Source organism: Juglans microcarpa x Juglans regia, chromosome 4D (assembly GCF_004785595.1).
Source record: "Juglans microcarpa x Juglans regia isolate MS1-56 chromosome 4D, Jm3101_v1.0, whole genome shotgun sequence".
Taxonomy (NCBI): Eukaryota; Viridiplantae; Streptophyta; class Magnoliopsida; order Fagales; family Juglandaceae; genus Juglans; species Juglans microcarpa x Juglans regia.
The window spans coordinates 27240419-27254032 of record NC_054600.1 but is presented as its reverse complement, the minus strand read 5'-3'; the positions used below and the strand labels follow the sequence as shown (position 1 = coordinate 27254032).

The following is a 13614-nucleotide window of genomic DNA, read 5'->3' as shown; positions in this document are numbered from 1 at the left end:
AGTTTCAATAGTCACTGTGAGGTCAAGTTACGAAATCCCAAGCCCAAAGACAAAACCTAGCTGTGGGCTGAGAGCCTAGGTCAAAGGAACATGTGCCAAGCCCATAACCACAAACCAACCCAGGAAAGCCTTTCGGCACCAAACTCGAATACGCCAAAGAGATCATCTCAAGACTCGACAACCTACTGAGTCCTACCGTATAGCACCAAGCAGGATGCCCTACTGTATGCGGATGGCAGGAGGTGCCCAATCGTGGTCTCGTCAGACTTAAGGCACGTCACATTCAATGCATATATCAGAAGGCCCGACACGCAACGGCATGCCCCCATAATACGTAGGATGGCTCGACTATGACTTGATACCCAACTCTGGTAGGAAGGTGGCAGCAGGTCTAACCTAGCACGTCCTAACACGCCACGATCTCCCTTGATCGCCTAAGCCGCGAACTAGCACACTGTTGAAACAGGGAATGAGTGGTAGCGGGTCTGACTGAGATACAACCTGACATGCCATGATCTCCCTGGGTAGTGGGGCCCGAATCAGGTATAAATAGCAGTCATCCCTTCTACAGGAAGACTCTCTTGAATCCATTTACTATTCTTTCTAATTTTCTGAATTTTTTACTAACTTTGACATCTTACTAACCCCAAATGTTACCGAAACATTTTCTTCCTCTTAGTTATAGGTGGTATGAGTTTGGTTATTGTAAAATTATTTGAACTGCAAAACACGACATCAACAATTACTTATATTAATAACATGTGAATCGACGTGAAAGTAAATGAAGTGACTTACTCGTGAGTGCTCTCACAATTTGTGGATGTATTGTTTTTTCTTTTTTTTTTTCTTTTTATTCTAAAGAGTCAACCACTTTTGAACTGAAAAAAATGTGGCGGTGGCCAACACCCACTCTGACAAAAGGGCAAGGCAATCCGATAATTTTAAAAATTTTATTTCAAAAGTACCATTTTTAAGTCATTAAAGATGGTATTTTTCACCACATGCTTTGGGGGTGATCCAACCGCTTCCCTCGATTTATTTTTATTAGTGGTAAGTCACTCAAAGTATTAAATAATTTTCTTTAAAAATAGAAAATAATTAGATCCAAATATTCTAAGATTTTATTCCTTATCTACGTTTAACCATCCATCCCAACTAAAGTAGGCTTTGCTTAAAGCCTTGAATATGTTCCGATTAAATTTGGACCCCTCAAATATTTTTTCGCGCATTATGGTTATGGGTTCCCCTTCAATCTCATTATCGCTAATCAAACACTTTGACATTTTTTAAGTAGGGAAGAAGCAGCTTTAAGCAACAGCGAAGTCCTTCCTACCCAGAGTTGCGGGCCGCTATCACTTATACAGAGGTTTTGTCTTGGTTACAGCTCAATGCTCAACTCTCAATACGTGGCCTGCCCATCAACACACTAAGAATATTGTAAAACGTGGCTCAGATCCGCACGTTCATTTGGAATTGGTGCATCGTCAACCGTCCACCCCGGAAAGATTGAAAGCCCGGCGTTTCCAAGAGCCGCCTCCAATAACAAGGTGGCAACTTGATCTGCTTCAAACTGTCCAAGCATGACAGAAACGACGTCGTTACAGTAGAAGAATGGGAGAAAAAATGTTGGAGACTTTGGACGACAGCACAGCCACGTAGGCAGGATTACAACATAGAGGACGTGGCGATATCTGTTTGGGTTTTCGAAAGTCGGCGGGTGTACGAACATAAGTAGATACCTTTCCACTTTCCCCTTCTGAGAAACCACCGAGAATTTGAAGATAAAAGCTCATTACGCCATTACATCAGACATCGGAACTAGCCCTACTTTCGTAATTTCGACTCCATAATCAAGTCCCCAGACATTCTCCGGACGATTCATTAATTCCCCTCTCCGATCCCTCCATAGATTTGCTTGCGGCTTTCCCCTCTGCCTCACTCTCAACTCCCGAGTCGTTTCCCAATTTTTAATCTTCCTTAAATACCCACCCCCCTTCGCGCTTCAATAACCATCCATAGAGCTAAAGCGTTAATAGAAACGGAGATGGCGTTGTCTGACTGCGTGGTGGGGAACTTGACGACGATCTATGTGGCCGTGATCGCGGGGATCAAGGTCTATGGGTGTGCCTGTGGCCGGAGCTTCAGTGGTGGTTTTGTGCTGATTGTGTCGACCATCGTGGTGGGCCTCATCTTGATCGGGACGCTGACATGGGACGTGTCCCGCAAGGCCACGTATGCAGTTTCGCGCGAGCACGCCCACGAAATGTGCAGGGGTGGTATATGTTGGCACGGCGTGGCGGTGAAGTCTCCTGCTTCTCAGGTCCGGTTCAGGCTACCGCAGCAAACCCCACACGGCCGTTTGTAAAAACAAGCTTTAAGGAAAAAAGCAAAGAGCAAAGGGTTTCAACACTGTAAGATACATAAGTCTTCTTTTTGGTTGGTGGTGTTTGTTGCTTGAGTTGTTGTCTTTAAATATTAAAAACCACGAGGTGTTTGCTATTTTGATTGAGAGGAAGAGTGTACATGTAATAATTACTATCGAATGGAATCAGTTTTGTGCATAAAGTAAAGGCCCCAGTGTGTTTGTTTAGTTGTCCGTGCTGTTTCCTTTGCTTCCATAACGTGTTCGTATACGGAGGAAGGAGATGAATGATTGGAATGTTGGCGGGGGGGTGGGGGTAGGAGAGACCGATTGAACTGACGGTAGTATTAGCAGCAGCAGCACGATACGATAGAGAACCCAAAAATGGCCAAGCCAACCTCTTGAAATGATAGCCTTGATGTATGCATTGTGCGTAGATCTATAGTTTTATGGTCTGTATTCTATTCTTGGTAATCTTGGTAATGCGTCGAATGGCTTAGATGTCGCGCAATTTCTGTCAAACGGATTTGTCGGGAGGTTTGTCTGAGTTGTTTCGATATCACTTCTGAATTTTTGTAGCTTTATGGTACCTTTCGGTGTCTCGTTGTCTCGTTGGAGTTCTATTTTTATGGGTTCAAGAGTTACGAGAATTAAGATGTATGAAAAATACTGGAGACATTATAGGTTTTCCGATCTCTCGTAAATTGAGTTGCCATCTCAAGTGATTGGTGTTATCCAATTCCTTGTTTTTGTTATTAAACAAAAATAGAAGATAAAAAGGCCTCCATTTCTAAGTGAAAGCCAATTACGATGGATGAATGGTCCGCATTTTTTTTTTTTTTTATATAGTTAATAAGAGATATTGTATTCATACAAATAGGCAAGGCCAGGTATACATGAAGCATACATGAAAAGCACCTAACTAGAGGTTACAAACTATAGCCCCCGCCCATAGAAACAATGACTTAAAAAAGAAAACTTTGAGCTCATCCATAGTTCTCTCTTGATCATCAAAACATTTAGCATTTCTCTCACTCCAAATACACTAACACATGCATAATGGTACCAATCTTCAAATTGCCGCTACTGAAAAATCTCTGTGTAGTCCTCTCCAACTTGCAAGGAAGTTCACCAATCTACAAGGCACAACTCAAGACAATTCGACTTTTGAGAAAAAAATCATCCCATATAGCCTTGACCACCTCGCAATGTAAAAGCAGATGATCAAGTGACTCCCTATGCTTCTTACACATACAAAACCAATCAAGGATAATCGCCCGTCGTTTTTCTCAAATTATCTGTGGTGAGAATCTTGTCCAAAAATATTGTCCAGACAAAGAAAGCTGCTTTTGAATGAGCTTTCGTCTTCCATATGCTCTTTCACGGAAATATAGACATTTCGGAGTTTGTGAGCTTTTGGTAAAAAGAACTAACAGAGAATATACATTTCTTAGAATGATTCCAATGCATCTTGTCTCCAAAGCCCTCTGGTATACTTGCGGAATATAATGCCGTAAAGAATTTCGTAATAGACTCCAACTCTCAATCATGAGCTGCCCTAATGAAGTTAATATTCTATTGAGGGGTGCCATTTGAAAAGACCAAAAGGTCGGCAATCGATGCCTCCTTTACTCTAGCAATCGCAAATATGGTAGAGAAGGTATATCGTAAACAATGGTTACCACACCATACATCAAATCAAAAAGGGACACGCGAACCATCGCCTACAACAAAATGTTCACTTCGCGTCCCCCAAAGTCTCCTAATGTTTTTCTACAAACCCACTCTATGAGTGCCTCGTATCTCATTCGAGCACCATCCTCCCCAAGTTTCCCCAAACTGAAAATCTATAACAGACTTCCATAAGACCTCTTTTTCATTTTGGTACCTCCACAACCACTTATCCAAAAGAGCTTGATTGAATTTCATCAAGTGACGAATCCTCAACCCTCCCTCAAAAATTAGGGTACAAATTGTTGATCAATTAACCACGTAGAAATTGAACTCTTTCCCTAATTCATTCCATAAGAAATCCTTTTGTAGCTTCTCAATGCAGTTAGTCACCTTTATGGGAAGCGGGAACAAAGATAAAAAATAGGTGTGTAAGTTAGAAATAGTGCTTTTAATCAAAGTCAATCTACCACCTTTCGACAAGTATAGCCTCTTCCAAGCAACCAATTTGCACTCCACCCTTTTGATTACATCATTCTAAATCTTTTTAGATTTTAAAGAGGCACCCAACGATAGGCCAAGATACTTTATAGAAAGCGAAGATATATTACATCCCAGGATAGTAACTAAAATCTCCACATTGGGGGCAGCCTCTACTGGCACTCTTTCTGAATGGTCCTCAATTATTAGTGAATGTTTTTACTTACAGGGTGCCTGTCGGGCCATCCCAGCTCCCTCACCCGCCAGGTTAGGGAGCCTCTTTTCCTCCCTACTATCAGGTCCGTCTTATATGAGTGAGTGGTCTCATCCAACACCCCTCTTACGAGAAGAAAAAGGACTAAGACGATGAAAGGAGGATGAAATATTTCTTGATTTTTAAAAGTAATTAGAGTTGGAAATTCCCCCTAATTTCATAGGCAGCTACATAGCCAGACTTTTCTTAATTATTTTGTCTATTGCCAATCTGGGTAGCATTGGGGAATACGGAGTGTCGGTGCATTACAAAACGACGTAGAGGACGGGGTCAAGAAGAGACAACCTAAGATAAATTTCTTATTTTTATTTTTCCATGAAACGACATTAGTGTCCAAGAAAGAGAATCGAGATTGTGGAAAAATTGACCACCCTGCGAACATGGTACAGGAAAACACGTTAAGACGAAAGATGAACTGCAGACCATCGATTTACGACACCTAATCAATTAATCATATGTCGATATAATGTATTTTGTCGATTTAGTTTTAAGGAATATGGATGTCCCAATTGAATATTTTATATACATATATATAAGTATTGAATTCCGTCTACATTAAATATTGGAATCTGTAAGACAAATATCTCATTTTATAGTTCGTCGGTAATGGCCCCAAATTCCAATCACATTTTTCTTTCTGTATTTAAATAAAATTAACGAAAAATGCCACCCAGTGTCCGTTATGGTACTACTAGAATAGACCTTGATGTCAATCGCCCCGGATGGGCCAGGACCCGTAATTATTATACCTAGAAAATAGTATGGACCCATTGAAGCATACTTTCACATTTAGACGTCCAATTTTCAACCCATTCTAGATAACCCATTTCCTGTGGGGCTCTAATATTAAAATAAGATACGGTTCCTTACTTTTCTTTTCTCTTTTCGTTTTTCAAAAAATAATTCCACTTGAAAGTTAATGAGCTCGTATAAAGAATATAATAGTTTTCCTTTTTTTTTGAATGTTAGATTTTTCATCTACTTGTTTATATGACTTTCTCAACTATTTAAGGTTGTGTGTGCATCTAGCTGAGTTCGATTTAAATATAGATTTTTTCTAATATCCAAATATCTAATCTTTAAATTACTAAACTTATCTTAATTTAAAATCTCTTCACACGTAGGACTCACAACTTTTTTCAACTCAATATCTCTCTATATGTGGAACCCACAACCTTTTTAAACTTCTCATAAATATATCAAAATTTATCTTAACGTCTAAACTCATCTCTCCTGAGATTCTTAGGTAGTTATCATTTCGATGATAACCACTTATATCCTTCTAGTGGGTCAAATCCTCGATTCAATGTTTATTGGGTTAGGCTAGTGTTCGGGCCCATAACATGGTCTAATAGGTCTCCAAAGAGGGAAAAGGTTAGAGCTCTTTCAAATATATATATATATATATATATATATATATATGTACACTAGTAGTGGGGTAATGTGCGAGGCACGTTTTTCCTGTTGAGAGAAAAACAAGTTCATAAAAAATATAAATGTGCTCTATATAATCAAAAGAAATTATAACTATAAGCTAAAGAAGGATAATAATGTAATTTCAGTTGGAAACTATTAAGCCAAATAGTAATAAGTTTAAATAAACCATAGGTTGAAGCAAGCTTGGGAAATAAAACCTGTTTGTTGGGAATTCAAATTACAGTTTTTCACTTAAACACCAAAATATGATGGAATTGTTTTCTTCATCATTCAGGTGGTTACTACAAAGTTTTAGGAGTTATGCATGTAGAGATCATGTGGTGTCTTCATCCACGTCATTTATCAAAAGAACATTGAAATGTTTGTGGCACTACTTCTGGAGTTGATCTAAAAGTTTTGAATACTGTTTCGGTGGCCGTTTCGATTAAAGTATTGGAACAAAATATTTTGATACCACTACCATTTCAGATACCGTTTCGAGATAGTTTATATATAATAAATTAATTATGCATATATATAAATTATATTTCAAAATAATATCAATGCAAGTTTTTAAAAGTTAAAACATATATCTATAAAACCCAAAAATAATTCTAAGTTATCAATCCAACTACTAAAGAAAAACAATTACTTATCTTCATCACAAAAATGGGAGTAAGGATTTGATTTTCAGTCATCTAGAAAATGAAATTAAAAAAAGTTAAGAAAATAACATTCAGATGTGAGGATTTGAGTGAAAATTATAAAAATGTAAATTTGTTTAGATTAATTATAAAAAAATAATAATTTCAGTCGGTACACTAAAAATGGTTGGTATTGATTGAAATGCACCGGTACGACCAGTTTTGACCCGATACAAAACACATATATTTCTTGTACCAGTTACTACTCTAGTATGTTAAATACCGGCTGGTACAGTACAAATTTAAAAACATTGGTTGATCTACATCTATACCTAGTTGTATGATCCATTTTTTTTGTAAACACAATGTTACAATGTTTTAGACATATAGTAGATGTTCCTATATTAAATGAATTTAGAGTTCAAGTATGATTATTAAAAATCTAGGAGCATATAAATATAGGAAATATAAAGTATGGTAAATAAATATAAATGCAGTAATTGGGTGTTATGAATCCACCACCTAATACATAAAGAGGAGTAATTTATAATGAGAAACATGAAAGTGAATTTCATGATGTCAATAGCTTGTGATTATCCATGACTTCTCCATAAGCTTACTCAAAGTAAAAAAAACATAGAAAATGCACACCACAGATAATTTTTTACACTATTTTTGGCTTAATGTGTTGTTACATGCATCAAAGTTTATAAAGAATTATGAATACTGGCTGCATCAAACAAATGGATTGGATCGAAAACATGCATCAAACAAATAGAACCTAAAAATAGAAAATAATATGAAGTTTCTCATGGTTCTGGAAATAAAATTAGCAATGTTCATTTAAAATCCTTCTAGATTGAAAAGATGCATCAAACAATCTGTATGTTCAGTTGAGAAATACTTGGGGCAATGAATGGAAGTTGCAGATTTTGTAAAGTATAAACAAAAACATAAATTGAAATATTTATGTTTTCTCAAAGTCTTGATATCCAGAAACATGAATTGAAATTAAGGAAAATGTTCTGTTATATTAAATGGGAGAGAGTCAAAATATGTGAAGCTATGAAGGCTTTTTCAAATGACCTTATAAATAATAATTCAAATTTTAATTATTAAGATAATCCAAAACTCAAAAGTCAAACAATGGAAAAGTAACATAACAATTTTAATTATTATTAAGCAGGGTTTATTTTAAATACATAACAATTTGATTTTGGCCAAGTTTCAACGGGAACCATATTCAATGAATAACAAGCATATGTTTTTTGTGTCTATTGGAGGATACGTGTTATGATTTAGTTGGTCTAATTCCAAGGCAAGTTACTTTTAAATTCTATAGGCTTTAAAATAAATAAATAAATAGATATGATATAAATCACCAATTAAATAGAAAATGAAGAATGAAAATTAGGAACACACCACCAATAAGCATAAAAAACTATTTTCTGACCCTTTTAGTAACATTATAGTTAAGACCTAAATATTTAATCATCAACCAGTTTTAGAATTCAAATATATCACCACTTTAATCCTATGATTTTATATAATATAAATATGATATATCGTTATTTCCCTAAACATATACACACAACAATATGCATTTTGAGATCACATAATAATGAATCATTTGAACTTTAATTATTAAGATAATTCAAAACAAAAAATTCAGGAACATGAGAAAGTAATGAATTTTAAAACCATTAATTTAATAAGCATAATTTTTTAAGATAGATAATGACTTCATTTCAATGTACTTTGAATAAGAAGTATACTCAATGAATAACAAATATGTCTTTTGTATCTATTGGAGGATATATGTTATGATCTATTCAATATATCAAAAGTCTCCTCCATCCATATTTCTTAAATTTTACAAGCTTTAAAATAAATAAATAGATATAATATAAATCACCAATTAAATATAGGACAATGCTAGAGTCGCCGCTTAGGGCTCCTGCTGGCTCTAGCATGTGTTTTTTTATGTGTGTTTTTTAAATTTATTTTTTATATAAATTTTTTAACACTTTTAAATATTTTAAAAAATAAAATAAATTTAGAACATCATTAAAAAAAAAATTCCTTAATCAGAAAGTAAAAAACAAAAATATTAAAAAATAATTCTTTAATCACAGAATAAAATAAGAAATCATAAAAAAATATTTTTTTATTTTACTTCGTGATTAAGGAAATATTTTTTAACAATGCTGTGAATTTTTTTTTATTTTTTTTAAATATTTAAAATTGTTAAAAAAATCTATATAAAAAAAGAACTAAAAAAAACAGATAAAAAAATACATGCTAGAGCCCAACGGGAGCCTAGCGGTGGCTCTAGAATTATTCTTCTATATAACCTCTATCAAAATAGCATGAATGAATAGAAGAATAAATATGACATTGTCGATATAGAAGAAACATTGGAGGAAAATGAATATTAAATTCAATGAAGTTGAAAATCTCGAATATATTGAGGGCATCATAAATATCAACATTTCCAACATAACATTGTGACATAGCTTCAAGCTAGACTCCTTAAAAATCCTTTTCAATCCAAATATATGTTTCAATAGATCAAAACCAATAATTGAAATAGATACATTCAACGCGTTGTCGGTTATCTCGGAGCTATTGGAGGTAGAACAGAGAAGTCCAATTGACTCAGCAAACTCAACCGAGCTGAAAAGAATGGAGAATGAAAATTATAAATGAACTACTAACAAGCATAAAATATGTATGACCCATTTAGTGGCACTATATTTGAGACCTAACTGCAGAAACATTAAATAGTTTTAGAATTCAAATATATTATTATTTTCATTCTATCATTTTATATAATATGAAGATGACAGATCATTATATGGGTAAAAATATTTACGCCATGACATGATTTATGAGATGACCTATTAAATAATCATTCAAATTTCAATTATTAAGATAACCCAAAACTCAAAACTCAAAAAAAAAAAAAAACAAATCCACATCATCCGAGTCTTGAGAAAATATAACTGATAAAATTATTTCAATATTTAAAACATGAATAATAAAACATTTGATTTGGAGACAAAAATACCCTTTGAACAAAAAATAAATCAAAAGTAAATATTTTAGCACCCGGCACATTTCTATTTCTTTTTATATATATAAATTATTGCTAAAATCTGAGTGCCTGCCAAAGCCAAATACCACCGATCTTTAGCTAAACCCAATAAAGCTTAAGCATTTCATCAATTCCATATACAGTCACAAACAACCTTTTACTACATTCCATTAAAAAATAATAGTGGAAATACTCATAAGGAAGAATAGAAAATATGAGTATTTCAACAACAACACCTGTGCTGCTTCACTTTGCACCAATGTTGATATTCTAGATATATGGAAACTTGTGAATCAAATTGTGATAACCGTATGTGGTATCCAGGATAACAGAAATGCTAAATCTACCGAAAATGTGTCTTGAAAGTGTCTCGAAACTTTTTTTATTTTTTACTTAATGATTAAGGAAGTGCTTTTAAATGATATTGTGAATTTTTTATTTGTTTTAAAAAATATATTTATAATGATTAAAAAATATATGAAAAAAAGAAAAGAAAAATAAAAAAATGAAATGTGCTTTTCGGGACACACATTTGAGACAAATTTTTGGTGGGTGCAGTGTTACTCCTAGGACAATGTTTTTTGGATGGATTCGTCCGAAAAAGACTAGAGATATGGCCTAGCAGTTGCTGATGAAAACCAAAAAGAAGATTTACAGAAAAAACTAAAGCAGAACTAAAATAACAAATGAGAAATTTAACATGAAATAACCGACAAACCCAAAAAAATATGTTGCATACCGATGAACAAAAATTGCACGACAAGATCCATATCCAAAGAAAAAAAGGAGAAGGAAAACCCAACAAGCACAAAGAAGAAAATAAAATAAATTCAAAAGCATTTGAACCCAAAAACAATGACAGCAAGAAAAACTTGGAATCATCCCTGAGATCCAGAGAGACCTATACACTAATCTGAACAGATTTCAAGAAGAAAAAAATGAGGAATACATTTTGAGCTACCCATGCGAATCACGTCCCAGATAAAGAAGAGAAAAATGATTAGAAATCAACATATCCACAGTACACCGGAACCCACAACAACAAAAGCAACCGATGCGGCTGCGAATGAGAATTCATATTCGACGCCTCAGCTCCAAAATCTCTTTCACCGATGACCAAAGAAAAGAGCTAACAACTCTAAACTCGAAGAAGAACAACCCACAAGCACCATGCACGACAGTGCATACCAACGATGAAAATAAAGAAGAACAACCCACAAATACGACGCACGACAAGATTTTTTTTCTTCATTTTCAACACCCCTGTATCAAATCTCTGCAATCGATGCTCAAACTCTACAATAGACAACAAAATTTATAACATGCATGCAACTATTAGTTCATTAAGAGCAAATGAAAGTGAGAATTGGAGGCTAGATCTGCTCCAAACAGTGGTTGACAACTCGATGAGTATTCTTTACGGCGAGTGCACGACAACTACGAGGGAGAAACGTAGGAGAGGTTGAGAGAGTTGTTGTCTGGCTGACAATGAGAGAGAGCTGTTGTCCGGCTGACAATGAGTGCATGGCGCCAAGGGACGCGAGGGGTAGAGAGAGAAAATATAGAGGGTCTAAGTTGAGAAATAGGACCAACAATGAGAGAGATACATAAAGTAGTAAAAAAATGAGAATTTGCTGAAAATAGTAAAAAAATGAGAATTTGCTGAAAAAGTAAGGGTTAAAATCGTCAAAAAATATGAGACGAAAAAATATTGTTCTTAAAGATATAAACACATAGAGAATTCATCAAACCCCATAAAAAAAGCAAATCAAAATTTTCTGTTTCAAATCTTCCACATTTAAACTCTATTTCTTCAATAATTAATAACCGCACATCTCTTTGAAAAAATTAACAACCGTACATTATTAAAGCAATAATAATAAAAAAATTGGTGAGAGAAAAATGTCCAATATTGATGCGGAAGGAACGGCATGTACCCATGGCGGCACTGGTAGACCCACCAGATAAACTCGACAAAAGTTAGCATTAACTGCCTCGATTGTTTTTCAAATCCACGTAATCACGCTGTCATTCCCATCGAACGGCTCTAGATCGAAGGCAAACCACCACCTAACTATATCCCACTTTTCCTTCAATCCTCAAAAATCTAATCCAACCCCAATTTCCCTAGAGCTCCCCAACACCCCCAACCCCTTTCTTTTTCCGCCTCCACCTCGTGCCGGGTTTGCCTCGGCCGTATCGGATTAACACTAACCCGAAACACCATGGCCGGAACCCCTTACCAGACACCGACGGAGCCAGTTTCCGACACGGAAACCTTGCAGTACTGGTGCTACCACTGCGAGAAACGTGTCTCTATCGAAACCCTAGACAATCTCCCAGATGTTATCTGCCACGAGTGCAAGAACGGCTTTGTCGAATCCCTTCCTGCTACGTCGCGTCCGCCGTCGGCTATACCTTCTGGATCATCCGATCAGGCTGAAGATCCGTTTCTGGGCTCACAATTTCTTCAGGTCCTCCGTATGATGGCGCAGGCTGCGCGTGAAGATCACCCGCCTCCTCCACCGCCTCGGGACCATTCTCCTGATGACGATTTTCTCCGGATTGAGCTCGATGGATGGGATAATGATGAAGAAGACGAAGATCCGAACAATACTGAGTTTCAAAATCAAGAGGCAGAGGATGGCGACGAGGCAGACGAAGAAGAAGATCGATCTGACAACGAGGACCAGGAAAATCAAGATCAACTAGAGAGAGATGAGGATGAGGAAGATATGCGGCGAAGGCGGCGTGATCTGCTGCGGGTTCGGATCCAGGACTTTGTGCCCCGGGAAAGGAGCGGGCGGAACCGGATCTTGGACTGGGCCGAGATTCTGATGGGCCTGGAGGACACCTCCATCGAATTTCGTTTCGAGGTTCCTGAATCGGACCGATACGTCGGTAATCCCGAGGATTACGTGGACGCAGATGGGTACGAGGCGTTACTGCAGGCCTTGGCGGAGAACGATATATCCGCAAGGAGAGGCCCCCCACCAGCGGCCAAATCAACCGTGTCAACTTTACCGACGGTGAAGATTGCGTCGGAGGACCAGGCTTTGGTCTGCGCTATATGTAAGGACATGGTCAACGTTGGCGAAACGGCCACGAAATTGCCCTGTGCGCATGAGTACCACGGCGATTGCATTGGCCCGTGGCTGGGATCCCGAAACTCTTGTCCGGTTTGTAGATTCGAGCTGCCAACGGATGATCCGGAGTACGAGGAGGAGAGGAAGAAGAAAGTTTGGGCGAGTGCCTCTGGAGCTTCCGGTTCCGGTGGAGATAATTCTGGTTCAGGTTGATCCGAATCGGTATGCACCCTTTTTTGTGGGGAATGTTAAGTTGTTTATGAACTTTGGGTTGTTTGTTTACTAGTATATTAGAGTTGAGAAATGTTTCCGTTTCTTCTGAATGTAAATAGTATTTAACTCAAGTTGGTGTTGCTTATGTTCAATGTCATCCCTTCATAAATAAAGTTCTGAGATTATCTTGCACTAGCTTAGCCTGTTTAGCACGAGTAGAAGCTTTAGATTCAACCTCTGCGGCTTCAATTTGATTCTCAAACCGTTCTTGTTTTATACATATATCTCTTTTCTATTAAGGCAAAACGAGACGGGTTTACAGTGGAGAGATGCTCAAACATTGATTAAGTCATTGTCCTCTGGCGAGGTTT

The 13614-nt window shown here is 36.6% G+C and overlaps 2 protein-coding genes across 2 annotated transcripts; both read left to right on the top strand.

Moving 5' to 3' along the window:
- The first annotated feature begins 1288 nt into the window (after positions 1 to 1288).
- Positions 1289 to 2565, top strand: LOC121261421. Its single transcript, XM_041163774.1, has one exon. The coding sequence runs from the start codon at positions 2045 to 2047 to the stop codon at positions 2363 to 2365; it is 321 nt and encodes a 106-aa protein (XP_041019708.1). The 5' UTR covers positions 1289 to 2044; the 3' UTR covers positions 2366 to 2565.
- A 9467-nt stretch (positions 2566 to 12032) lies between these two features.
- On the top strand, positions 12033 to 13435 carry LOC121261419 (E3 ubiquitin-protein ligase CIP8). Its single transcript, XM_041163773.1, has one exon. The coding sequence runs from the start codon at positions 12170 to 12172 to the stop codon at positions 13241 to 13243; it is 1074 nt and encodes a 357-aa protein (XP_041019707.1). The 5' UTR covers positions 12033 to 12169; the 3' UTR covers positions 13244 to 13435.
- The last annotated feature ends 179 nt before the right edge of the window (positions 13436 to 13614 follow it).